We start from the raw sequence: 26,419 nt of genomic DNA, 5'->3' as shown, positions 1-26,419 counted from the left end.
GTTTTATTTTCACCTTGACATTTACTCATTGTAGATGGTGGATCAGCTACTTAGACAAACATTCTCTAGCTTTAAAAGTTCAGTCTGAAAACCTATGACACAGCTTTCATATGTACTGCGCACCAACCTTTTCCATTGATCCTACATGAGAGATGGAGGTATTTAGCACATCGCAAGTAATCAAAAGGTATCATGCAAAACTGAGCTCATACTGTAGCATTCAAACTGCAAGAAATTCTTAACAGTTCTACTTGTTCTTCAAGGCATTACCCATGTCTTGTTCTACAATTACCATTCCATTGCCTGAATAACTTCATTTTGAAAAATGACATTAGGGAAATACCTATACATGTACATCACAAATAATTTCTCATCAATTTTGGTTAAAAGCTAGAAAGTCTGCATAAATAGTTGTCTTTGATGCCCGCTAACAAGCTTAAAAGCAGTAATAACCAACTCAAACTGCTAGAAATGACTGTGCATGTCAAGTGCCTGATGGCTGATCGTTTCTTATGCGTAAGCATGTATTTTTGTTACCTTGATTGCTGGAATGGGCTTCTTCGGAAAGAAATGCTTTTTCTCGGGAAGCGCAGCAGCAATGCTCTGTTCCTTTAGTTTAAGCTTGTTCTCAGCTATTATCTTTTTGCGTTGTTCCAGGTAAGGCCCAAAACTGGGTAGTTTCTGAAACAAAAATCGGGAAACATGATTATGCTTAATGAGCAGGTGGAGCAAAAAGGTGAGTCCGATCCCAAGGGCAAGATCCTAAGTCCTTGCTGAGTGTGACTTGCTTCTTATTCAGGAAGTTGAAATTGGTATCAGTGAGACTGTACCAGAGAGAGAAGTGAATAAAAATCAAATATGAACTTCAGGATCTGACTTGAAAATATATATTGAATATTAAAATATTAATATACCACAGCAGAAAAATAGCTGAATTGCAGGTCAGCATCCAACGGTCTTCTATTTCCCCATTGCATACTTGCTTATATAAACAAATGTATCATGTTAAATAATTCAAATGTGTAACTTTATTTCTATAGTATGGAGAAAGGTATCGTGAAACTATCAGTTTACTTAGAAGGGTTCAACCAGTGTTTAAGATTATTTGTATGGATATCTGAATATATCAATATACATTGTTAAAGCTTACAAACATGTATTTTGCATTCTGATAACAGAAGGCTGTCTTGACCTGTCAAAGTAAGGCTAACAAACACCAAATGAACTGAAACACGTTCTAATCTCCTAATTTACCTCTATGTCCCACTTGCAGTCTTTTCTGCAACATTTAATCCCTGAACATAATTAAGCAAACTCTAGAGGAAGATTTCACTGAATAGCAAAACTCATGTCTCACCCAAGAACATGAAAGTGCTGGTTCAGATTTCATAAAACACCCAGCCTCCTGAAAGAAGAAGTCCCTTTGCTTACCTAGCAGAGATATGGACAACTTGTAGTGTGCCACAATCACAGATTTAGGTGAATGAAAAATGGTAGAAAGCATGGATTTTTGCTTGATGCAAAAGACCATGCCCTTCCTCCCCTGAAACTAGTTCCTTATTCTGCAAAAATATTTTATCTGCAGTACTGCAGAAACTAGCAGGTAGTAACAGGGGATCCATAGCCTCAGCAGTTGCTAGCATTAATTCACGCTAATAATACAACCTCAAAGAGCATATCGAACAAGATACAGTACTGCTGTGGTTATCAATTTTTTAAGAAGGAATTTCAATGTGAATTTTAAAACCACAATTATTTAAAAATTTAGAAATTATTATTTTTTAAAATGAAGTAAATCCAGAAGAGGTTACCCTGCTCTTCTGCTAATCCTTAGGAGAAAAATTCCTCAATGTGCTCTGTCAGTCACAATATCCAACCTTGGGCCCTCAAGCTTCTTGTTATGACAAATAAAAGCTTTCTCGGCTGCTAGGTTTTTGGCACTCTGAACATAGAGCCAGAGGGTGAGGTCCTTGAAATGCTTCCCTGCTTCCGAGACTTGGTTTGTGGCCTCAACACATTTTTAACTTCAAGTCAGAACAAGACTTGCAGTCTCATGGTGCTCTCCAGAGGAGGTGCCCTCCTGCAGCCTGGGACTGAGCTGTACTTTGGGACAAAGCCTCAACCTAGGCAAACACAAGAGGAGAACTGTGGGGGATGTTGTAGATCCCATCTGTCCCAAATCTAGATGTAGCCTGAGTTTGCCCACCAGCAAAGGGCTCTTATTTTGTCTGTTCAATGGGAACTTTGTTCCTTAATGTCATGTTCAAGGGCTTCCTTACAGACATCAAACAAACTTACCTTTCTATGCAGTTGCCATACATGATCTTGGAAAGGAAATGCTCTAGGATGTCTTAAAATAAGGCTTTAAATATTACTGCGAACAGCAGTAAGGTAGTGGCTTTACATACCAAAGTCAAATAAGACAGCAAAACCAGAATTGTTTTAAACAGGAAAATGACTAGAAGGGAGAATTTCTCTAATTTCAATCTAATCAATAAGCTCTAAAGCACACACAGAGAGACTCAATTCTTTATATGATTTTAAGAAAGCCTAAGACTTTTAGCAAAAATCTAAAAAATATAAATTTTGGTAAAAAGTGTTCTTGTACATCTGCTAGGCTACATCAATTAGAAATACATTTTGACTATGAATAAGTAGTAGCTGTGTCACTGAGAAACTATTCTTTCTCCATTAATTTATGTGCTGATGCCAACAACTTTGGGCTTGAGAGGGCAGGAGACCTGATGACAAAGCATTTTTGGACTCTTCCCTGTCTGGCCAGGAATGGAATTGCTGACTTTCAGAGTAGGTAGCAAAGCTAATTTTGCTGAGGTTTTAACTGAAATAGTAGAGAGAGGAGACAGTTGTTCATGGCTTGACTGATTGAAGATCATCTTTGGGAAGAATAGCCAAATCTTTGCAGAATAAATAATTTACTTTTCTGTTCTCTTAAGGTGTGCCCAATCTCCTAATTTCTACAGACAGAAATACCGAGTATATTGAAATGAAATATGTGATTTAAGGAAAAGTGTGGAAAAATACTTCATTTTTGTGTATAGGTGAAGAGCGAATTACAAAGGCAATTAATTAATTTTTGAAGTTGTGAGATGGAAGTATTTAGATTTTTACATCTAATGTAGCTGCTAGCTGGAATGTACAGCAGACATTTTGAAAAGTGTGCAATGCCATCAGTACCATAATTCAGACGTTTTGTAATGACATGCATGCAGTTAAATTAAACAATTTAATCCGTATCTTTTAAAAATAAATGAAATGATGATTATTCTAGAAAACTAACATCCAACCTTAGTCTTTCCTGTGCATTGCTGTTTTTTCATCAAGAAACTGATTAAATGCAATTTGAAATAATTTAGGAAACACCTAGATCTTCGTCCAGGCTTGGGCACACACAATGAGCTTCCACTGACTTAACAGAAGGTGACTGTGTGCCCATACAAATGGTCTGGTTATTTTGTGTTTGGAGTCTAGTAGTTCACAAGCAGCCAAGCCAAATTTCATCAAACAACACTGAAAACCAGCAATCTTTTCTTTAACAATAAATAATACATGAATATGCAGCCTCAGGAGCTTAGGAAGGACTTATTGATGGTTCCCCTTATAAGTAATGCACAGATATAGGGAACAGTGATGAGACTGCTTATTGTTCAGAGCTGTGGTTTCAGACATTTTGGAGTCAAAGGCCATATGAAATGGCAAACAATATTTTAATGAAGTGAGTTACTGGATATAGCAAAAGCGGAAACATGTTAAAATAACTGCTGAAGAGATGGATACTTAAGAGAGTTTAAAATTAAATCACATCTAATCATTGTAGGGGTTATGGGGGATTTAATAGCACAATTCCCAATGAAAGCACAAGCACTGAACTTGGTGAGTTTAACTTTGTTTGCTTTTGAAATCTTGCTACAGTACTTTTTTTAAAATTTCTAGATATTCCAATGTCACTAAACTCTCCATACACAGATATCTTTGTCCTATCAACATCTGCCTAGAAAAAAACAATTAATATGATCAATATATGGATCATAGCAAGTGCTGAGAAGATTGCAACAAGCAGAGTAATTAGGTAATTCTTGTCTACTTATGTATCTGTATCAGTGATGCCTATAGCTGCATTATTTGTATCCATCTGTCTCTATATAGCCATAATTCAATGTGTTTCTATTCTATGAAGATCGAAGCCAAAATAAATATATTAAGTGCTATTATTTCGTCATTTATAATTGCATTATCACTGAACTGGAAGCTTGAAATATTGTGCTGAAGTATTTTACAGAAAGAAAGCAAAAATCAAAATCCTGCTCCCCTCCTCCCACCAGGACTTCCAAAAGCTGCCCTTTAACTGATGAACTGTATAAATCTCCAGCAACATTGTGATTTTTGTTTCAGTAGTTTCTCCACGGATTCATCATTGATGAATTTGTTCTTACCAGAAAAGCTAAATCCTACTCATTTAAAGATAACAGTATCTTCCACTAAAACTGTCTCTATCCAGATATAAAAAAGCATTACCCTGCCAATAGAGAACTGACAACATAATGAATCAACAATGAAACCTTAAGCCAGGAGAGCTTTAAGGTGAATAAGTCTGTTTTGATTATAATTTATTCATGGATCAATCTAAAGGTAATTGAGCATATTATGAACTAAAAAAGGTGCTTCTTTCCTAATTGTAAAAAGTAGAGAGAATCCTCCACTTCAGATTGCTGCAATTTTTATGGGCACAGCAGCAAGTAGCCTAACTGGTGGAATAGGCTAGTGAACAGGACAGTGCAATATACATCAGATGACCCAGACTTTATTTCTAACTTTGAAACTGATCTGCTTCTTATTCTGGGAAAGTCCACATACATCTCCATGATGCAGTCATGGGTTGCTTATTTGGGAGCTGTCTCCTGCTAAGGGGCTGGGTGCTATCTAATGTTAGAAGACCCAGACTTCAGCTGACACAGTGTATTGGTTTTGCGTGGCAAGGTTTTGGTAGCAGGGGGGCTACAGGGGTTGCTGCTGTGAGAAGCTGCTGGAAGCTTCCCCTGTGTCTGATAGAGCCAATGCCAGCCAGCTCCAAGACACAGCTGCCGCTGGCTGAGGCCAAGCCCATCATCGACAGTGGTAGTGCCTCTGGGATAACGTATTCCAGAAGGGGGAATAAAAGAACTGTGCAACTGCAGCTGGAGAGAGGAGTGAGAATATGTGAAAGAAACAGCCCTGCAGACCCCAAGGTCAGTGAAGAAGGAGGGGGAGGAGGTGGTCCAGGTGCTGGAGCAGAGATTCCCCTGCAGCCCGTGGGGAAGACCATGGTGAGGCAGGCTGTTCCCCTGCAGCCCAGGGAGGTCCACGGTGGAGCAGATATCCACCTGCAGCCCGGGGAGGACCCCACGCTGGAGCAGGTGGGTGCCCGAAGGAGGCTGTGACCCCATGGGAACCCCGCGCTGGAGCAGGCTCCTGGCAGGACCTGTGGACCCGTGCAGAGAGGAGCCCATGCTGGAGCAGGTTTGCTGGCAGGACTTGTGACCCCTTGGGGGACCCACACTGGAGCAGTGTGCTCCTGAAGGACTGCACCCCGTGGACGGGACCCACGCTGGAGCAGTTTGTGAAGAACTGCAGCCCGTGGGAAGGACTCACAATGGAGAAGTTCATGGAGAACTGTCTCCTGTGGGAAGGACCCCACACTGGAGCAGGGGAAGAGTGCGAGTAGTCCTCCCCGAGGAGGAAGGAGCGGCAGAGACAACATGTGATGCAGTGACTGCAACCCCCATTCCCTGTCCCCCCGCGCCACTGGAGGAGGAAGGAGGTAGAGAATTGAGGAGTAAAGTTAAGCCCGGGAAGAAGGGAGGCGTGGGGGGAAGCTGATTTAAGATTTAGTTTTTATTTCTCATTATCCTACTCTGATTTTGACTGGTAATAAAATTAAACTAATTTACCCAAGTCAAGTCTGTTTTGCCTGTGATGGTAATTGCTGAGTGATCTCTCCATGTCCTTATCTCGACCCATGAGTCCTTCAATATATTTTCTCTCCCCTGCCCAGCTGAGGATGGGGAGTGATAGAGTGGCTTTGGTGGGCACTTCGCATCCAGCCAGGGTCAACCCACAAGGCACAGCTAGGTATCATCATAAACCAAAAATAAGCAACAGTCTCCTACAGTACTCCAGCGGATCTGAAGTATATCCTGCTGGTATATGCTGATGAGATGGTGCATCAAAAAGAACACTGGAAAATAATAATTTTCACAAAAATGACTTTCAGGGAGCAGTGGTCACAAGGTAAAGGAAGAACGTACATAAACAATTCTAGGGATCACTGGCTCCTGGAAATTTGGGGTAGCAGTATCATTCAGCTATGAGGCAACATGTTTCAAAAATACTGTTTCCCTCATGTGTGAAGGGAACATATTGAATGTAATGTCATTATCCAATTTCTTTTATCCTTGAGTGTTGCCTCCAGTCTGAGGTATGAAGATGTGTATGCATTCATTCTCTAAATTCCTCTTGTGCACTTTCAACATGTAAACAATTTTAAGTGATGCAGTGATGTCCCTCATGAATCTGTAAATGGAACTGAAGCCAAATTGTCTTTTTTCACGTACTTTACATTTTTCAAGTGTAGATGTTTCTGCTTGCACATAGCAAAACTAGATGAGAACAAGAATGAAGATTGAAAAATGTCTGACAAACAACTGCTAAAAGAGAGTTCAGATTGCCCTACTGAAATATTCTATACTGGTTGCAGTAGAGATGCACCAAACAAAGGTCCACATACTCTGTAGCTATGCAAATGGATGGATAACTGTCACACAAAAACTTGGCCACATAGTGGCAAACACTAGTGTGTTCTAAAACACTGCTGTGTTTTAGAAATCAAACAAGAGGTGGCTCTTAACCTTCCTTCTCTGTGGCTTGCTCTTCTGAATAGATCTTTCTCTGAAATTACTTAACCAACAGCTTTCCCTCAGAGAAGGAGAGAAGAAAGAGGAGAAAATACAAATTCTGTAAATGACTGGAAAGGACAAATGTGGTCAACTACCTTCACAGAATCACAGAGTGGTTGAGATTGGAAGGGAAGTCTTGAGACCATCTAGTCCAACGCCCTGCTCAGAGCAGGGTCAGCTATAGCCGGTTTCACCAGTTTGTCTATGAGGATGCTACGGGAGGCAGTGTTGAAAGCCTTGCTAAAGATAACACCTACTGCTCTTCAGTCATCTCATTGTAGTAGGCTATTGAGCTGGTCAAACGTGGTTTTCCCTTCATAAATCCATGCTGACCACCCCCTTCCTATGAAGAACAGTTGATCTGTAGTTGGTTTAGCTATCCTCCCCAAATACCACTCTCTTCTGTAAACACACAGAAAAGCTGGGCTTCATCCCTTTGCTGCCTTGGCAGGACTACATCTCGGAAGGTTTCTCGTTGGCTTCAGACAACTGGGGAGACAAGCAGCTGCATGGTTAAAAGCTAAGAGTGAAACAACTTGGGAGGCTACATAGCCAAGTGACTACCTCTGACACAGTTAAAGCTATGAAGACTGTAGACAAGAATGAATAGCTTTGAAGAGGGTAATAGGTGAAGCAGGACCCCTGAAAGTGGGAGCATGGTATGGAAAGGCAATCATATAAGGGAAACATTAACATTTAAGCAAGGTAGGCAGCTGCCCTCACCCAGGAGCTACAAGAATTTAAATCAGGTTTGTATGGGTCATTTTATATGCCCTCACCACAAAGGTTTTAGTAATGTTTGACCCCCATTTGTTCATGTGGAAAACTTCTATAATTGATATATAAAGTTTTCCAAAGAAAGCAGTTTCAATTTTAATGATTTTATCCAGTTGCTTCTGAATCCTTCAAGTTTGTTTTTCTAAAGTCTAATGTGCTCAAAATAGCTGCATACACTTAGAATCCTTATTACATGCTCCACATACATGTGGCCTTGACCATACTTTACACTGTGCAACAGTTTCCATTCAGTGGTCTCTTTCCACCCTCTTGCAACTTTACAACAACAACAAAGATTACTAAAGTCTCCTGAAGTGGTATCTCCTTCCTTCCTTGTTCTCAGAGAATACAGTGAAACATGACTCCAACATTTCCAGGGAGGAAGAAAACACAAAGTCCCAGTACCAAAGAACAGCAACAGTAACAACAATAAAATCTTGTCACAATGTCAAGGTAGCTTGTGCTCCTTCTGGGAAAAAAACCCCAACCCAGCAATAAAGTCAAAAGCTGAATTCTGTTCCTCTGAAGGTGGCAAATAACACACATATTCATATTCATAGATATATGGAGAGAATATTTTGCACGAGCTTTCCCCACTGATCGGGTAAACTGCTTAACTAATGAAAACTGAGTATGTATGGCAATGGAGAAAGTGAAGCTGCTAATTCTTATTCTTTTAGGCGTTCTTACTCTTTCAGAAATTCAAAGCTAAATTATCTTAAATAGCTGCTCTTCTTTGTGTCAGTCTGGCAATGCTAATGTATGGAACCTTCCCATACACTCCGTGGTAAGGACCCATGGCATGAAGGAGTCATCCAGATGGCAGTAGGTTCACGCCAATACCTCCAGCAGGGAATCCTGCGAGAGTCCTCCCTCCCCATGGCATGCAGGCAGGTGACGTGCCATGGAGAGGATGGGGTAATTCACTCTATCAGTTTCCATCTGATAGTAAGTTTCCTGGGCCAACACCAGTTGTTAGAGCCCCCAGAGCTGCTGTAGTTACATTAACAAGAAGCTGCAGAGAATTTCTCCCTTGTATTAAAGGGTTCACACATTCTCACAGCTTTGTTTCTTAGAGCTGAGACATTACGGGCATCACTGCCCTTAATGACGTGGAAATGCCTTCAAAGTACAGGACAGAACACAACAATTCTTCAGAAAAAAAATAAACTCTGCCTTTCAGTTATTTTGATTTTTTTTCTTGCAACTTTTATTTGCTTCGTAAACAGCACTGTCTCGATAATCTGTAATTACTGCACATATACTTGTTCCTGTAACCTCTGCTCCCCACACTGTGTGTGTATATACCATTGCATTTAGTTACTCAACTATAATTCCTGCTCTTTAGACCATGATTATTTAAAGCGGGTGAGCTAACCCCCAGCCCTGCAGTAATTCTGAGGGGGTTAGCATTTTTCCCTCTGAAAAATGACGGAACATTAATGTGTGTTCTAGGAAAATATATTGCTGTGACCTCACCATGAAACATATAGTACCATGCTTGAGCGTGCAGATAAAACCATTATTTAAAATAACAATTATTTCTTCTTTCATCATTTTTCTAACACTGCCAAAATTTCCTCTACTAGCTCAAAATCATGAACAAATTATTCTTCATGTTCTACCTCAAATGTTTGTTTTTTAGCAGCTTGTATATACCAAGTGAAGGAAAAGATTTTAGGATTATAGGCTTACTATAGTGCGGCAAAAACTTACATTCTACAAATGTACTGAAGACATGAAATATTCATCAATAAAACAAAAAGGAGTTAATATTTGAAGCAAGCTTAGACATTTACAATCAAAAGCCAGGATGACATAGATGATAAAGAAAATGTTACCTTCTGGGGTGAAGAAAAGAAGATACTGATACACATTACTGTGCTACTTCATGAACATCTGGCAGTCTGTCACTTAATAGACAACAACATCTTCTCTAAACAGAAGAGACTTGAATTCATCAGGGATTCCTGTAGTACAGTATGTGCTTAACTTAAGTACCTGCTTTCTGTGATTTCCATAGATTACCATATTCATGACACTGTGGAGTGAAAGCATTCTTCTCACTCTCTAACCAGAACATGCAAAAGAAATTAAAACATTGGCAGGCACTTTGTCTCCAGTTTGTTGGACATGTGAGGAAAGGACTTTCCACCCATTTATGCAGATGAAATTCTGTCAGCTAAGCAGCAGCATAACAAAGATGTCAGCAGAATGGCTATTAACAAATATCTGACAGGCAAGCAAATATAAATGTATTCAAATGCACCTAGGAAACGTGGATCAGTATCAGTTGAGCCTTAGTACTGGAAAAAACTTTGTGCAAACAAGATTTTGTACTTTCACTGGTACAGAAGTAAAAATACATCAGTCCAGTATTCACATTTTCATGTGTATCTATACATCATGGTGTATATATATATCCATACATTCAGCTTATACACTTACCATATCAATGTTGTAAATTACCTGATCATATGAAAAAATGCCATTGCTAGATACTTTTACCCACCTTCTCCTCCAAGCTGGCTGGTAACTGAGCTGTTCAGAACAACCCTAAAATAATTGTGTTTCTTTGGATTCAACCATCCTCTTCTGGGGGTACATGTACTGAGGAGATTGAACTCTAGCAGTACCTAATGACTGTTTCTAGGTCCTTTCAAAGAAGTTTCAGAGGTGCTAGCTAGGCTATTACAAGGGAAAAAAATAAATCTTTTCTTACAAATATGAGAAAGCATGAATATCCTTGCTGCTATGGCTACATTAGTGGTTACGAACCGACCTGTCAATCACAGATGCTGCTGACCCAGCAAGACGAGCGGAGCCGTATTAAGCTGAATTTGCTAATTCCACTTGTGCTAAATGAGCTGGGTCAGGTACCAGGAGCAGCCTGGCCTTGTCTCTAGAACTGTGAAAGCCCTGTGAAGCTGCATTTAAACTGCCTATGTGAACCTGTTCAGAAGCTCCTTGAGCAACCTGACACTACCAAGCAGCCTGAGGGCAGATTACCACTTGTGGGCAAGACTAGGTGAAATGCAGGCTATCTACATCCTCCTTAGCTCTCCCGCACTCCCCTCCAGCATCTCCCTGGTGGAAATACAGCTGTAGACACCCTGCAGTACTTAGACATAGAAAGTCCATGCACCACATATGCATAGTGGTATGCACCACCGCCATAAAAATATATATATACAGTCTAATCAGTTATGCCCATCAAATTGGTGCTCTCAGGGGAATGAGACTAGGCAGAGAAGGCAACCAGCAACCACCTCTTCCAGCCTCTCGAATAAGCCAAGATTTTGAAAGCCACTCTATGAGGTTTTGAGCACATTCAGTAAAATAACCACTGCTGCATGATAGTGCATCTTTATGTGTTGCTATATGTGTTTTAGCTGCAAATTTACCTATCAAATACTTTTTGCTAACAGTTAAACCTTGCACAAGTGGTAAGAGCATACACTTTTTCCATCTGCTGGAACTTCTGCAGATTTTTGTTTTGTTTTTGTTTTGATTTTTGGTTATCCTGCCTTTTTGTTTTGATGTATTTTTTTGCATAGAAGTTCCAGATTTATTACTGACTTGCCTATACTGTAAACAGCATATCATTTCAATATATCTAGAAATAAACTCCGCTTCCCCCTGGTAGATTACACATCACATAACTATACATATATTATCGCACTAATAGATTACTTAAATGCAAACCACTGCTAATAATTCCTAAGCAAACCTTCTTCCACTTCAGATTCATTGTAATCCATCTCTTATGGCAGATGAACTACAGTACTTATCCTCCTTCTGCACAAACTACAATGCTTTTCGTCATTCATCTCTCACACACAGTAATCCTTCCATCTCTACTTCACACAGTCCTAATTTAAATGTAAAGTATTCAGTGCAGACAAATGAGCTCTAGTCAACTCTTGCAGTTATGACCAAGAAGCCTACCATTGCCTTTTAGAGTCTTCAAACTCAATAATAAAATGACTTTTATCATCACCTCAATAATCTAAACTCACTAAATTTCATGCTAAGAGTCATAATACAAATAGTTCTGGCATTAATAATAAGTGCTTCCACCCCTAGATAGTCAAAACTCCCACTTCAGTTGGCAAAAGGTAGGATGAGAAAATGCTGAACGTTCTCCTATGAAGAGTTTGGGTATTCTGGTTTGATTAAGGCATTCCAACAGTTTTGAAAATGTGACAAATCAACACATAACATGTGACATTAAAAAAAATTATGAGAATATAGCCAGATGGTAAAATTGGAATGGTCCACTGAAAGAAAGTGATGATGAAGAATTTTGATCATTTGAAGTTATTAAAACTTTTAAACAGATCTGAAAAGAAATAAGTAATTGCTAAACTATTTAAAATGAATATTATATCAAACTTATGAATAAAATATCAATAATGCATTCCAAAAGTGATACCTTCACTAAACTGATACAAATGCTTCCTATATCACCATCAAGCAGTGAGGAGATGTCAATGTGTGGGTACCAAAGTAATAGATGCCATATAAAAAACTAATGTAGACAAACAGAAAAGTGCTCATTAGAATCAACCTTCCAGTCCCTCACAGTGCCTCTCTTGCATATTTACCTGTCTTTGTGACAGCTAAAGTATAATATCTAAAGTATCATTATATTCTGAAAATGACATTACAATGGTCATATATTCTAAAATGCTAATTTGATTAGGTTTTCACTCAAGTCAATCAGAGGAAGAATTTGATTTTTAAAAATCTAACATGCAAATCATTAGAAATACAGATCACAGGCATACATCACTGTATTTTTAAAAACTATCTTGTTTTAAATTACTATAATAGCTTTAAAATTAGTTCTGATCATCTTGTTACTACAAGATTTCACTGATTTGTACGCAAAGTTAGGCTTGCGAGTATATTCATTCAGCTTGCCCTCTGCTGTTAAATATAGCCACAATCACATATTGCTTTAACAGGCCATCCACTTTTTCACTGGTTATGTGCTCCTTACAGATAAACAGTGGAGACACATAAACCTTTCCTTTACGTATCACTTTTTGCACTGTGTACTCACTGGGCTATTTTGCAGGTCAAAAGGATTGGCATGGTACAACAAACTATACAATTCATACTTGCAAAGAAACTCCTGTCCTGATCCTACAAGCTTTTACATGTGGCTGACCTTTAAATATGCAAGCGGTTACGCTGACCGAGGTTAAGCCTCTGTGCAGCGACTGGGGGAACCGGGACCATGCCTCACTGGCTGACCACAACCAACCTACTCTTCTTGAACATGCACGCATGGTTCCGCCTGACTTCATCACAGGAGTTACAGGCAGCTAATGAAAGATAAAATGGAGCATAGAGTGGACACCTCTTTTGCGTTGTTTGAAAAAACTGTCATGTTTTCAGCTGTCCTGCACCCAGATAGTTCCAGGTAACATGCCTCTTCACAGATGAGTGACCACAAAAGCCCTACAGAGCTTCGCTACTCAAAAACCTGCCATATTTAAAAATCTCATCCTCATTTAAATTGTAAAAACAAAATTATTTTTATTTCTTGACATAATTCATCTTGTTAAAGTTATGCCAGATATTTATAGTGATTCAATCTACAGCTCAAAAAAAATAATCTATAGCCATTTCAACCATAAGACAGAAAGGGAAACAAAATTTTCTACTTAGTGCAGCTTCTTTACATTAATGCTGCCTACAACAGCGCTGCTGCTATAAAGGTCACAGATGACATAATTTATATTATTATAGAGAATCCATGTCACCTGTCTGCCCGACTTTTTTTCCTCCATATTTTACAGAGGTGCTGTGTATTCTGATGGATAAAGCTCCTAGGAAAGCTTCAGTCCAAGTGGCTTACAAAGGCAGGAGCAGTCGCCACACAGGAGAGATTTGCTCCTTCTCCCCAGGAAGGCTGGGACCGTTTCCTGCCTCCAGAGAAGAAGCAGTGAGCGGCCCTGCATAAGTGGTAGGTCTGTTCCCAAATATCCACTCTTTCTGTGTACAGACCACTTTGATGAGCCATGACACAAGAGCAGGACAAACTGTTTCCTATCAGGTGTGCACCTGGAGCAGGGCAGCAGGGCAATGAGGCAGGGTAGCAAAATGCAGCTTAGCTACATGGGCTTCGTGGATAACTGTGGCACAAAGCCGGCTCACAGCTGTGAAGTATTTAAGCAGCACTTGATTTTGCTGGAGATAGAGCAGGCTTGCCATCCTGTGCCCCATGCCTGCTGGAAATGCTTGGTGCAGAGCTGGAGCGCTCAGTGGCCAGGCAGGGGGAAGAAGGGGCAAGGCTGTGACAGGGAGCAGTAGAGTGATGAACAGCGGGGCTCTCCTGGGCAGCAGCAGCAGCCCCTCAAATCCCTCACTCCCCCCGTGCCACCCCAGGCTGCTCCCTGCTCTGACAGTAACTTAACTGACAGAGCAGCTCGCGCCCCTCAGCCATCGCTTCAGGCTATCTGCAGGCTTAGACAAATATTTTTCTGTGCTTAGACCTCAGAAGTGAGAGAGTGCGCCTCACTCCAGCCTTTAATCCTTCTTCCAGATGGATTATTTTCTTTCAATCACTTTTTTGAAGCAGAGTTCTCTGAGTTTCCTACACATAAATGTGTTTATGCAGGAGTAAGCAAGCTCATTGTGGCGGCATCCCTCAGTTACATTTAGCTGAGATGGCATTATTAAACACGAATATAACTGCTCTCCATCCTCAACATGGGAAACAGCACATACAAAAATTTGTAATTTTTACTGAAAAAAAAAAAATTCCAACTCAACTTTCTTGGCAGCCTGGGTTAGGAGGATTACTCTGTCACCTTCAATACTGCCCAAAATGGAACTCACAAGCAGCATAAAGCTTGGGTAGGCATTTTCTGCAAAGAAACTGCCTGTGACACAGCTGCTGTTGCAGTGGCATGGAATTTAACAAGTCAGCTACAAAGTTTGTCAATGGCGTGTTCATCAGTTTGTGTTCTTCTGTCCCACTGACCAAGCCCTGCTGAAAAAAGTGCCTCCTTATCCATATCTTTGCCTCCTGCTCATATGATGCAGACATGTGGGGTGAGACTAGAAAATACACTCACCCACTCCTGCTTCGGACAAATTACAGGGTCTCTTCAATGTGGGTGGCTTGCAGTCAAGTTCATGATTTATCTTGAAGAACAGGTTTGATCTTGGCAGAGTCCTGGGTCATATTTCTTGGTGGTGGTTAGCCTGCTGATCATAGTATTGCCCTGTGATTTCTTTTCTTTTTGTTACTCCTTTCCCCATTGCCAGCCATAATGCTTCCTGAGGCAGCAGACACTGAGGTATACACATGTCCTGAGATCAGTATGGCACCAAGCTACTGTAAGAGCTTTCTGCAAGAGCCATTTTTCCACCAGAGGATGTCTTCCTCTTTGCTTTTTAAAAAAACCTGCAATGTCATTTCTTGACTCAGTTTTGCCATTCAACTTCCTCCAAGGTGATGGTAGTGATAGCAGCGATGAGAAGTGGACTAGATTTTTATTCCCATGTTATTTGCATGAGTGAACAAGAAATAGCCCAGGTTCCACTGTCTCCAAATGCAGTTTGGTAGCAGGGCTGCCAGAGTCCCTGATCTTGCTGCAAAATGACTGTCGAGCCACAGAAGTCTGACTAATATAGCAGAGGTTAGGTTCTGAGATTTGTTGTTTGAAATTAAATCCTTTTCTCTACTTTGCCTCAAAGTCTATTAGGAATGCAATGAGTTTTCATGTCTCTCCTTTCTGTTAGGCCTATGTTTCTCCAGGGGTAATGCACTGCCTGCACAGCTCAATGCTCCCCAGTACACAGTCATCCTTTTGAATGGAGGATTCTGTCCCAGAATAGCTTTGACAGGCACCCAATGGCATTTCTGCTCAGTGATCTGGGTGCTGTAACTTGAAAACCTATTGTACAGTTCCACTTACCTGTGGGGTTGCAGTACTCCAGGAGATGACTGGACTTCTCCTGGCTCATATGGCCAATGTGAAAGATAGACAGGCATGAGCTGACACTGAATTTTTGTCTTGTTCAAACACTCCTTTGAGGGGTTTTTTTTAGCCCCTGCCTCAAACTGACAAATACCCAGCTTAATCTCCTCATTTTCTCTATTTCTATTATTTTGAGAATCTGACATTCTTGTTCAGTCATCCTGTGTTTATGTACATCTGCAGGTTTAGCAGCATTCCCTTGTAGTTACTGAGGAGGTGCTAGTTCTGGATTTATAAAATGCTTTCTAATAATTGATGGTCACTTTGTATTCATATAGTTTCCTGCCCTTAAAACATAAGGACCGAAGTTTTCACTTGCACACATTACTCCAGTATGTCTCAGCTGGGCTGCTCCTACACTCTGCTGGTTGATGTAGAAGCCTTCTTGGAGGAGTTGTGTTCTATGCATGCCTCACGCAAACAGTAGTGCCTCCCCCGCCCTGCCTTGTGCGATATAATGGCCTTGGCATTTACATGCTGCAATGCTGCACCGTGGGATATTTCGTACAGCTCCTTTATATATGAGAAGACTCCAGCGAATTACAGCAGTTGTATTCATAGCGTGGTTTTGTTTAGTAATCACCTCAGGAGACTGTACAGATCTGAAAAGCGTGGAAAAGTATTGTGAGGTGGTTTATGAATCCCACTAATCTTCAAACTGACTTACCCATTTTCAGGTGTGGGTCTATCCTGCGTGGTTTTTACTTTTTAGGAGCTGGGTAATAGCCTTTGGGAGGTCAGCAATTATCCCAGTGCTCCAGGAGTCAAATGCAATTTCATCTCATTTTATTTCATTTTAGATTTATTGCCTTGGTCATTTCAAGCAGATAGATGAGAATGTAATCATGATCAGCTACAGCTTTTGCTGTTCTGCTTCTGCATCTATACAGCTATGGCAGCAATCCCAGCCAGCCCCGTTAGTTCTTCTTGCTGATACTGCTGGCATTCTTTTACCACAGGTTTGATCTCAAATTGTATTTTCTTCCACCTGTATCCGCCCTAATGGACGCTCAAAAGGTACTGAGGTAGTTACTTTCTTTAATTCTCATATCTAATACATTTGCAAATATACGACTATTGTGTCAGAAACTGAAACTACTTCTACTTTTTTAAGATGGAAAGCACATTACCACCTGCAGGTCTGTATAATGCCTTGTTAAATTGCTAAAAGACTATACATATGTACAGCTTCCCATCTTCTCTACGGCTGGCTTGCTGCCTATCTGACCTGTGGCTCTGGAAAACCTCAGCAATGACACTTATGCCCTCCTTACTTTCACTTGCCTTATTGCTTTTTCTCAGAGTGCAGAGGACTTTCTATTAAGCAAGTGCTTTCCTGGCTGCATCGCTGTATCCATTTCCAGCTCTCGTCTGCCTAGAAGACATCCCAGACCTTTAAAACAGCATGTAGGTACTTTGCTACAGGGGTCTTACAGCTTACTACCTATTTGAACTAAGTTTTCTGACTTTTTGTATGTAACTTTTATGAATTGTTTGCCCCAGTTTAGTCACACGCTTCATTCATTCACTCAATTTAGTTAAAAGCAGAGTATTTGTGCGTTATCTGTATTTCCTGGTATTTTAATTCGTTCAACTTTTCCTGGTAATTTACATTGTCCTGCTGGTATTTTGATTGTTCTGTTGTGCAATACTATGCTTTACATTTTTGTCAGCAGTTTTAGATTCTCACAAAATGCCAACAAAGTCTCTGTTATCTAGCATTTAGTGATGTTTAACTGTCCAGCTGGCATTCAAACTCATTTCTGCTTTTGTGCTGCTGCTCTTAGTTTAAAGTTCATGCTTGTGCAAATGGCACCAAAAGTTTATTTTTGTTCTTGTGTAGTGCATCAAAGCCAGATATGTGCAAAATTACATTTTCTGAGTCAGTTTGTTTTCCCGATGTGGTGCATTTTTTCTTTTTGCTATTGTAAGCAAGCTTTGGCAAAACAATTTTCTTGCCAATGCAAAGAATCCCATATGCAAGACAATTACCAGTAGATTTTTCTTCTCTGCTTTGTGTTAATGCATTTATGTGTGCACAAAATTTTTCCTTGTCTATGCAAACATTTTCTTTTCTGAGTGGTAAACGGCTTCTGTCTCTGCTCCACTGATGGTTGGCCTCGGCTTGCTCGCTAATTGTGCACATTAGCTCTGCATTGCTGTAATGTTGCTGCATGAGCTCTCCAGGTGCCTCTACATTAGTGTTTTAGTTTAGATCAGGAGTACACCTTTGAAGTGAATTTCCTGACTATCCCCACATACTGCACTTTGGTTCTTATGGCAGAGCAGTCTCAGAGAGCACAAACTGGATTTTATTTTGGATGAAATGAAACCTGAATGTGTGTTCCAGGAGTGCACCTAAAATGAGCTGCAGCTGCTAATGGGCATTTAGCCCATGAGAACAGACTAGAGTTAGAACACGGTAAAAATACCCGGGAATGCATAGACACCAGTCTGCAGCATTAACCATTTCATTCTGCAGCTCCATTCCTATTTGGCCTATTTGTCTGCACTACTTCTTAATGTAAACATAGCTTCTGAGTGCTCTCATTTGAATCACTGCAACCTTGTCCCACCTACAAACTGAATTCATCCATCAGGATGCAATGAACTCATGGGTTAGCTGTTTTATAACATTCAGAAAGACAGTGGGCTATCATTTTTTTAAACTGTCGATACTTGGATAATACATATATACACATATAAGTGACACATATGACATTACATTCTATTATATTTTAGATAGAAGGTATTTCTGGAGATTTTCTAAATTTCTCACTGGTTTTCTTGATTTTGGAGCCTCAGGCTGTGAGAGTTCTTTTTCCCAGTGCAATTTTCACTAACATCCAATATAGCTCATTTTTATGTCCATCTGTCCATCTTTCATGCCCACTCACATACTACCATAATCATTGCTTTCTCTTTTTTTTTTTTTTTTTTCTTGAGACTTTTGCAAGATACTCAATCTGTATCTACAGTAGTAAATCAGTGTCTGGGAATGTTCCTGTGCACAAGGATGTTGTCATCTATCCTAACAAAGCATTACAACATTTTCTTGCCCGCTTTTGGCCTGTGCTGACTATCAGTGTCCCAGGCAATTCTTGGAGAGGCTTTGGAAATCGGCATGCTCCAGGAGCTGTTCCCAGCAGGCAGCCTGCCTGCAGCCAACCTACTTTGGAGACGAACAGCTTCTGATCATCGGCACAGGCTGCTTGGTGCCAGCTGGCGTAAGCACCTAGGAATATTCCCGGGCACATCTAATTTGAACGTACAGACACATCTCTCCTTTCTGAAGTTAGGTGCCTATAGGAATCTAGTCACTTCTGATGTCAGTGCCCAGGAAGAATGAAGTAAAACAGTGTAACATCTAACTAGTTTCAGTAAAGGCTATTCTCTGTTACCACGGACTTTCTGGAAGTAGACTTAAAAGCTTAATGCATAACCATAAAAAGTATGTCCTAGTGTGGAGTTATTTATCACAGATATCACTGCATTTGTTAACATTTAAGGACATCTCTTTTGTCTTTTCTGCAAAAATAGGAGAAGTACAAATACAGCTTTAAAAAGCCAAGAAAATAAACAATGTTCCAGCATGAGCCAAAGTATGATCTGTATCTTCAACCTAGTCTTAAAGCAAGCTCTTGCACCAGGTGTGTCCTTAAAATAAATGATTTCTCCCTTCTACAGCTACTTTATACCACATGGGATTCCTTTCACACTCTGCAAAATGCTGCTGTAGTCTTAATTAGGAAGCGAAGCAACCTCAGGATGCTATGAAGTTTTCTTTTTGATGCTCTAACTGGTATCATTGACACTGATACTGACACTGGTACAGACAGATCATACAATCATAATATTTTGATTTAACTCTCTAAGTGAAATAACAGCTTTAAAAAGTTAGTGTTGATGATTACTTCCATGGGAACTCAGCTTATTTAATATCATTTGCTATCAATTGTTTTTTCCTTAGGAAAACTTTTCTTCAAAGTCTTTAAACATTTCCCCAACAGAAATGAGTAGATTTGGAGGTCCACTGACTCCTTTTTATAACAATGAAACTGATCTGAGATATGCCAAATACTTGGCAGGGCCTAATGACAATACTGGGAGTATGGATCATATCTAAAGACTAGCCTAGACACCTAGTTCCTCTCTTAAAGAATGAGAAATACCTTGAGAATTCTGGTTATAATGTCTTACTTTTCTCTGAAAATAATACAAATTGAATATGCACAGAATCAGTCTGGGCAACAGAACTGGGAACTAATTTTTATTTCCTTTCAGTATTTAATTAGGTTTCTTGAGCCTGCCTCTCAGTGTCTCTGTTTCTGTTCCAGAAGACAAAAGAAACGAGATAAAATGGACACTTGTTTCATATTGTTGTCTTCCCTTGCAAACGTTTTATGCCACCTTCATCATTAAAATATCCCAGCAGAGTCTGTTAACTAATGAACTCCACCCATCTCGCAAGGTTCACCTGTTCTCTCATTCTCATTCTTTGTGTATGGGACAGGCTGCTTGGTTTTGGTAAGATTTTAGTAATTTCCTTCCTGTAAAAACAAAAGCAAGCAGCAACATAGTTACACTTCTGCACAGAGAAGGCAAAGTTGGAAAAGTGCCTTTTACTCTTAGGGTGAAAGGCAAAGGCACTAACTGAGTCCTAGGTCCTGTGGGAGCTTGTTCCACAGTTGTGGACATGCCCCCAGGCCAACTCAGTCACCTTCCACAGCGGTGTTATAAAAAGAGCATTGCTAAAAATACAGCGAGCACAAGAAGTGAATGGAGTCATGGAGTATAGTCAGTCTCCCCTGGGGTTTAAGCTAGCACGTAAGCTACAAAGGATCTTTGGTACTGACAGTGCTGAAGAAAAGAGCCAAGAGCTGGTTTGCTATTCTGTACCAGGATGTCCCATCTAGGGATTCCATGCCACCAGCACTCCTCATTGCCAGCACATGCATGGAGCCAGGGGGAAAAAAAAAAAAAAAAGTGGAGGCCATACAGGAGGTCAGTGCTTCATCTGAGATGGAAGATGGATCTTTCCTTCAGCATATGCTGAACCTTACAGTTGAACTGCTGTGTCGGAAAATGCTGGGAATCCAGCCTAGAAAATGGAGGGAGGACGGCCTGGTCTTTTTGCAGCAACTTTGGCTTCTGAGCAGACACGCTGCAGCATTTTCTGCAAGCTGAAGTTTTCCAGAAGGTATTTACAACTGCTGCTACTTCATACTTTCCTTTCTTTTACCTCTTAGTAGAAGGTAAATCACAGTAATGATAAATCTTTCTATATAAATGCAAACCAGAGCTAAAAATGAAATTGGTGTCGCAATTTTAATTTACCACTTTCGTTGTTGTTAATTTATACGCAAGCAGTGTGCCATAAGTTTCCCCTGGAAAACAGTCTAATTAGACTTCTTATTTTATTTAACTTGGGGAAAAGAACGTACCCCTGTAGCGAGACAAAGCAAAGCAAATTTCAACCTTTATCTGAAGTTTCTGATTGCTGTGATAAGGGGTGAAAAATAATTTAAGATACCCTCAGCTATAATAGATCACAGTAAAATTTACAGTAGCCTTTTTTAAAGTCTTACTGTTCTTATGTATATAAAAACCATTAGGGGTGCAAAGTTGAACTTTTTGGCTGAGCTTGCTTCACAGCTAGCAGCTTGGTTCCAGTGCAGATCACAAAGCTACACGTTATCTTCCAAAAATTCCTCCAGAACTTAAGCCCAGACAAATACCACAACATAGAATTTTCATCGCCAGCCTGCCTCTTTTATAGCACGTTACATGCAGCGGTCAGTACTGGGCTATGAGGGTTATCAGGCTTCACCACAGCAGGGTTCATGGTTCGGCGGGGCTTGAACAGAGCATTTGCCAGGCCTGGACTCACAGGGCAAGATGGGCAGAGGGTGGCGGGAGGGCCATGGAGGGCGAGCCAGGAACAGCCACTGTGCAGCCATCGTAGGAGAGAAAGCCCTGCAATATTTTGAACTTCTTTGCAACTACTTCTGAGAGACTCTTTCCATGGGAAAAGTTCAAACGTCTAGTACTCCAGCTCATTTTGGAGGGGAAAAAAACCCCACAAATTGGAATGAAGACTTTGACTTGCAGAAACTTCTGTCTGGGAGAATACAGGTAAGCTATGCTACTCAAGTCAGCAGACTTTCTTACTGTCCGTCTTCCCCTTTGAGATGACTGTTTGGTATATTATTCACTTCTAAACAGGAAAAAGAGGGCAGCGCTATTGAGAGCAATTGTGTTGTTTTCTCTGCTGGGCTTCCAGAGAAAGGGGCCACATTTTGAGTTGAAATCGCTTTCAGATTAAATGAAGTATCTGTAATTTGGTCACCACCATTGTACTATTACTTTCACTGTAACTCTACTTAATTACTTAACATTTCAATTTGTATGAGTAAAAACTTTCATCTCTGAACTAGAAATATCTCCCTAAAACCAAGTAAAACATTTTCAAAAGAAAAACATCAGAAATCAGTTTTGTACTGATTGAGCTATAACTAAGTAGTCTTCAGCGACGTAGTGAAATTATTTAAGTGTTTAAGCAAATGTTTACAAGTACTGTTAAAATAAAAATTCTTAATTTTCTTAACTCTAAATAAAGAATTCTATCCCTTCATGACTGTAATAGCCAAGTAGAACCCAAATGCAATAAAACCATCCCAGCCTAATATTTTAATTCAGTTGTTCAATAATTTCTATTTCTTTGCATTATTTTTACTTTATTATACTTTTATAATACCCTCAAATATATCTATAAAACTTTACAGCCCTTTTCCAACAGCATATGGTGTGTGTTGTGAAGAGAAGCATGTTTATGAGCTGCAACACAGGAAGAAAATTAAAGTACCCTTATGGGACTGAGGCAGGGAGAGTTGACTATGGTTATGAGCTGAGATTTCGATGTATCCACCACTACCTACCTAATTCTTGAGTCTCGAAGTTTTCATTGTAATTGCATTATAGAATTATCTTGTGTTGGGCTGCTAACACTGTACAATCACTCATTGCTTGAAACTGAAAGCAAGTTATGTTGCAACACAGTCCCTTTCACAGCAGCAGCTGAGAATATCCTGGCTAAATGAACAAAGCTAGCCTTGAATGAATTTAAAATGAATTTTAACTGAACTAACATTTATTCCACTAGAGATGTGGAAGCAAATATTCAATGTACCTAGGTACTATTCAAGAACCGTTTGTCATATCCTGATGCAATTCCACTCTGTAAATGAACACCAGTCAGTTGGGATAGGATCTAACAGCAGAGGCTTACTTGTCTTTCAGCTAGAGGGACTTAAATGTGGCTGGTCACAGTTCTCAGTTCTGGGTTTCTAAAATGAACTTTCAGGAACAACCTCTGTGGCTGACAGTATTTTGGGGGAGAGTGACCACACGCGGTAGTCACTCCAAGCTTTTGGATTCCTCTAGTCTTTCCTGCACCCCTGACTGCAGGAAGAGGGAACCTTGCTGGAGTTTCAGGACATGTCTGCAGAACAGCTGAGAAACACAAACAACAAAACACTTCATGCACATGCACGAACATAACACATGGCTGCACCTACTTCTTTTTCTTTCAAAAAGCTCAAAAGCATTAGATGACATTTTGGATGAACGCCTCAACCCCTTCAGTCTGACTTCCTCACCCCTAGGAGCAGTAAGCCTGGTCAGTATTTCACTTAGACTCTTTGCTCCCTCTGGAGAAGGAATGGTCTCCCTGGTTGAGAGAGTGTATACTTTTGGAAACAGCTTTCTGCATCCTTTTTTGACCGTGTGTTTCTGCTTGTCAAGCTCTTAGTGTCCAAACCACACTAAGCTTCTGGGCAGGAAAGGGTTCATCAGCGCCAACATAAGTCTCTAGTGCCATGCTCTAAGATCCAGACCTGCACAGATGCCTCAGACACCTGTAAGGTCTTAAACCACATCTGGAGGCAAATAAATCCCACTGTGAGTGCGTAATTTTCAACTGTTCCAATGTCCTGATATCTGACTTCAGTGCTTAAGGGCAGGGACTTCACTCCTTGTGCTGGAGACTCCTAAGGGCAATTCAGCCAGTCAGATAGATACCATAAACTGAGGCCTCTCTCCACGGACGAGATGGGGACGGTATTTGGACAGTTAAGTTGGATGCTTACAATAGACTGTGTTAAGACTCCACTGCAAAATAAGTGCTCAATTCTGCACTAAAAATTATATTCCCAATGCGTGCTGAATTATGAAGCAGTACTCATACAGTCAAAATAGTGGTCGTGACTTCACACAGGCATTCCCTCCCAAACTGCCATTTAGGAACTAGACAACTAAAGACACAGACTGGATGAGAAGGAAATGCTTTTTTTAAACAGAGGCAGAGAGGCAGACTTTCAAGCTTTTCAGACTGCACGTCCATCACTCAAATGTGGTTATAAATACCTTTGCAAACAATTCACACTATGTAGACAAAAATACCTCAGTGATAAACAACAGAGAAATAAATTAAGTCCTATGGAAAAATGTAAACAGTAAGTTTTTCCTCCATCTGCTTTATCCCGGTAAATTAAGTCCAAAATCCAGCAGCAGGCACAGAAGCCCACCCACAGACCAGGCACTGAAGGTCAAAAACCGAGTTATGACAAAATTGCTAACAAAATGGCTGCAGTCTATCAAATGAATGATTATGACTGTTGTGAAGAGAAAGAGGGGAGTTCTGGAGCGTATGGCATTTATTAGCCCTGCTCTGTACCACCCAGAACGGCAGCTCCGAGAGAACATGCTCACTCCTTTGGGGTGCTCTTTTTATAAATGTTGATTACAAAAGGCACACTCATGCTACAGTTGCCAAAGGATTTCTTGTTCCTGCTTTAACAGGTAAGTTTAGAGGTTTCAGAATATCATTTATGCTAATGTAAATAGCATGCGAGTTGTTTACATCTTAGTGATACGTTTTGAGCAAAAGAGAAAACGTAGATATATTTGTGCTTATAGAGCGTTGTTGGTTTACAATGAGCCTTCTGGTTTTCAATTTACAAATGGAAATTTTTGAAATGGACATTTGAAAATGTCAGGAGCGTTCAGCATTTGAAAGAAGGCTCAGTAAAGGCAGTGAAAAACTGCTGGAGAGTCTGGATTAGACTTTCGGTCTGGAATTGGGAAAGATGCCTTTTGGCATATATTTAATATTTTAAATCAGAGCACACCTATTCAGAAAATAGTAAGTAATGATTAGTATCTAGGATATAATGCTCTATGCTGTAATGATGGGTAGTATAAATAAATAAAATTATAGTCAATAGGTTCGAGAATTCAACTGCTTTAAGCTCAACTGCAAGGTCTTGTCCTGAACGACCTAAAAAAATGTACTATTTCAGTGGTACGCTTCTGGGTTTCTCATGAATCCAGACATACTGTATAAAACAACGAGGTACTTTATAGCTTTTATGTATAAATAAATCAGCAACTTGGAAGAAATACAACATAGTAATAGGAAAAAAAAGCATTAATTATTCCAAGCAGTCAAACAGGAAAGAGACAAAATGATTAATGAAAGAACAGATATATGATACGACATACCCTGACCAATATATGGGTTATACAGTGACTGACTTACACTGGATAGTTCCAAACGTGGCAGTCAAAAACAGAGCTGTGGCATAAAAAATAAAAGGGAGCTATTTCATTAAAACTTGTCTGCTGAGTTGAATGAAGGGCAAACAAGGTCTTACCTATGTGAGGATTAGACCCACCTTCTTAATAACAGCTAGGGTAGGTGTTCTTAAACATCAACCATCAGAGTACCCAAGTGCAATCAGCCTGAATGAGATCCCAAGAAATCAATAAAATTCTTGCCAGGCCCCTTCAAACTATTACGGAGCCCCAATGTGCTGCAGAGCAGCAGATTACATGCTGGCTGTAATTGTTCCCTGGAACAACCCAAACACAGTTCCTGGGCCTTAATGAATTCTGTACAGCATGAATAGGTCAGCAAAGTGCAGACATCTCTTTTCTCAACTCCTACATGTAGAAAAGGTGTGCCCAACAGCTCCGTTCAGTTACTGGGGACAGTTGCCCTGTGTCAATATATGACTAATGGGCAATGAAAAAGACAGACATTTTTAATCCATTTATCCACAAAAACTCAGGAAGTACTGCTCTGACTGCTGAGGCATCCATGTTGTTGGATCAAAACCACACAAGATGACAGAAAAACCTGCAAGGTTTTTCATAGCAATAAAAATAAAATAGGTGGGAAAGGACATAATCATGTTCCTTAAGTATGATCTTAATCTTTAAGCAAAAAGACATTTCAATTGCAGATTATTAGATACTGTTAGCTCCAGTGGTTTATACTGAGTCACTATCTGAACACTTTGTTAGGATGCAGTGGCTTCCAAGGATAACACCTAGTGCACAGCTGAAATGCTGGAAAGGGCCATAGGCTAGCTTGTGCAAACCAGACAGGAAAGGTCTACAAGTCCAGCACATACTCCTGGCAACCCAAAATTTCTCCCAGCAGTACTTCTTCATGCATTCGAGTTTTAAAAGTCCTCCCTACCTTTAATCTCAGCAACCCAGCATGAAACCTCAATCTTTTCTACAAAAAGCCTTTCCTTCCAATCAGGATAATTTTTCTCCTGCTTTTGCTGAACACTTCCTTTTTTTTCCAATTCAGCTCATCAGTCTTGGTTGAGTTCTCACTCTACA

At 40.2% G+C, this 26,419-nt stretch overlaps 1 protein-coding gene across 1 annotated transcript in view; it reads right to left on the bottom strand.

Moving 5' to 3' along the window:
- DPYD (dihydropyrimidine dehydrogenase) overlaps positions 1–26,419 on the bottom strand; it is a 372,599-nt gene that overhangs the window by 14,536 nt on the left and 331,644 nt on the right. Inside the window, exon 21 of the mRNA XM_030033578.1 lies at positions 538–681. Within this exon, the coding sequence (XP_029889438.1) occupies positions 538–681 (144 nt within the window). The remainder of the gene's footprint in view (positions 1–537; positions 682–26,419) is intronic.

The sequence above is a fragment of the Aquila chrysaetos genome, chromosome 12 (genome assembly GCF_900496995.4).
Source record: "Aquila chrysaetos chrysaetos chromosome 12, bAquChr1.4, whole genome shotgun sequence".
In the NCBI taxonomy this organism is placed as follows: domain Eukaryota; kingdom Metazoa; phylum Chordata; class Aves; order Accipitriformes; family Accipitridae; genus Aquila; species Aquila chrysaetos.
The sequence above is the reverse complement of the archived record's forward strand: the minus strand, read 5'-3'. Positions and strand labels throughout refer to the sequence as shown.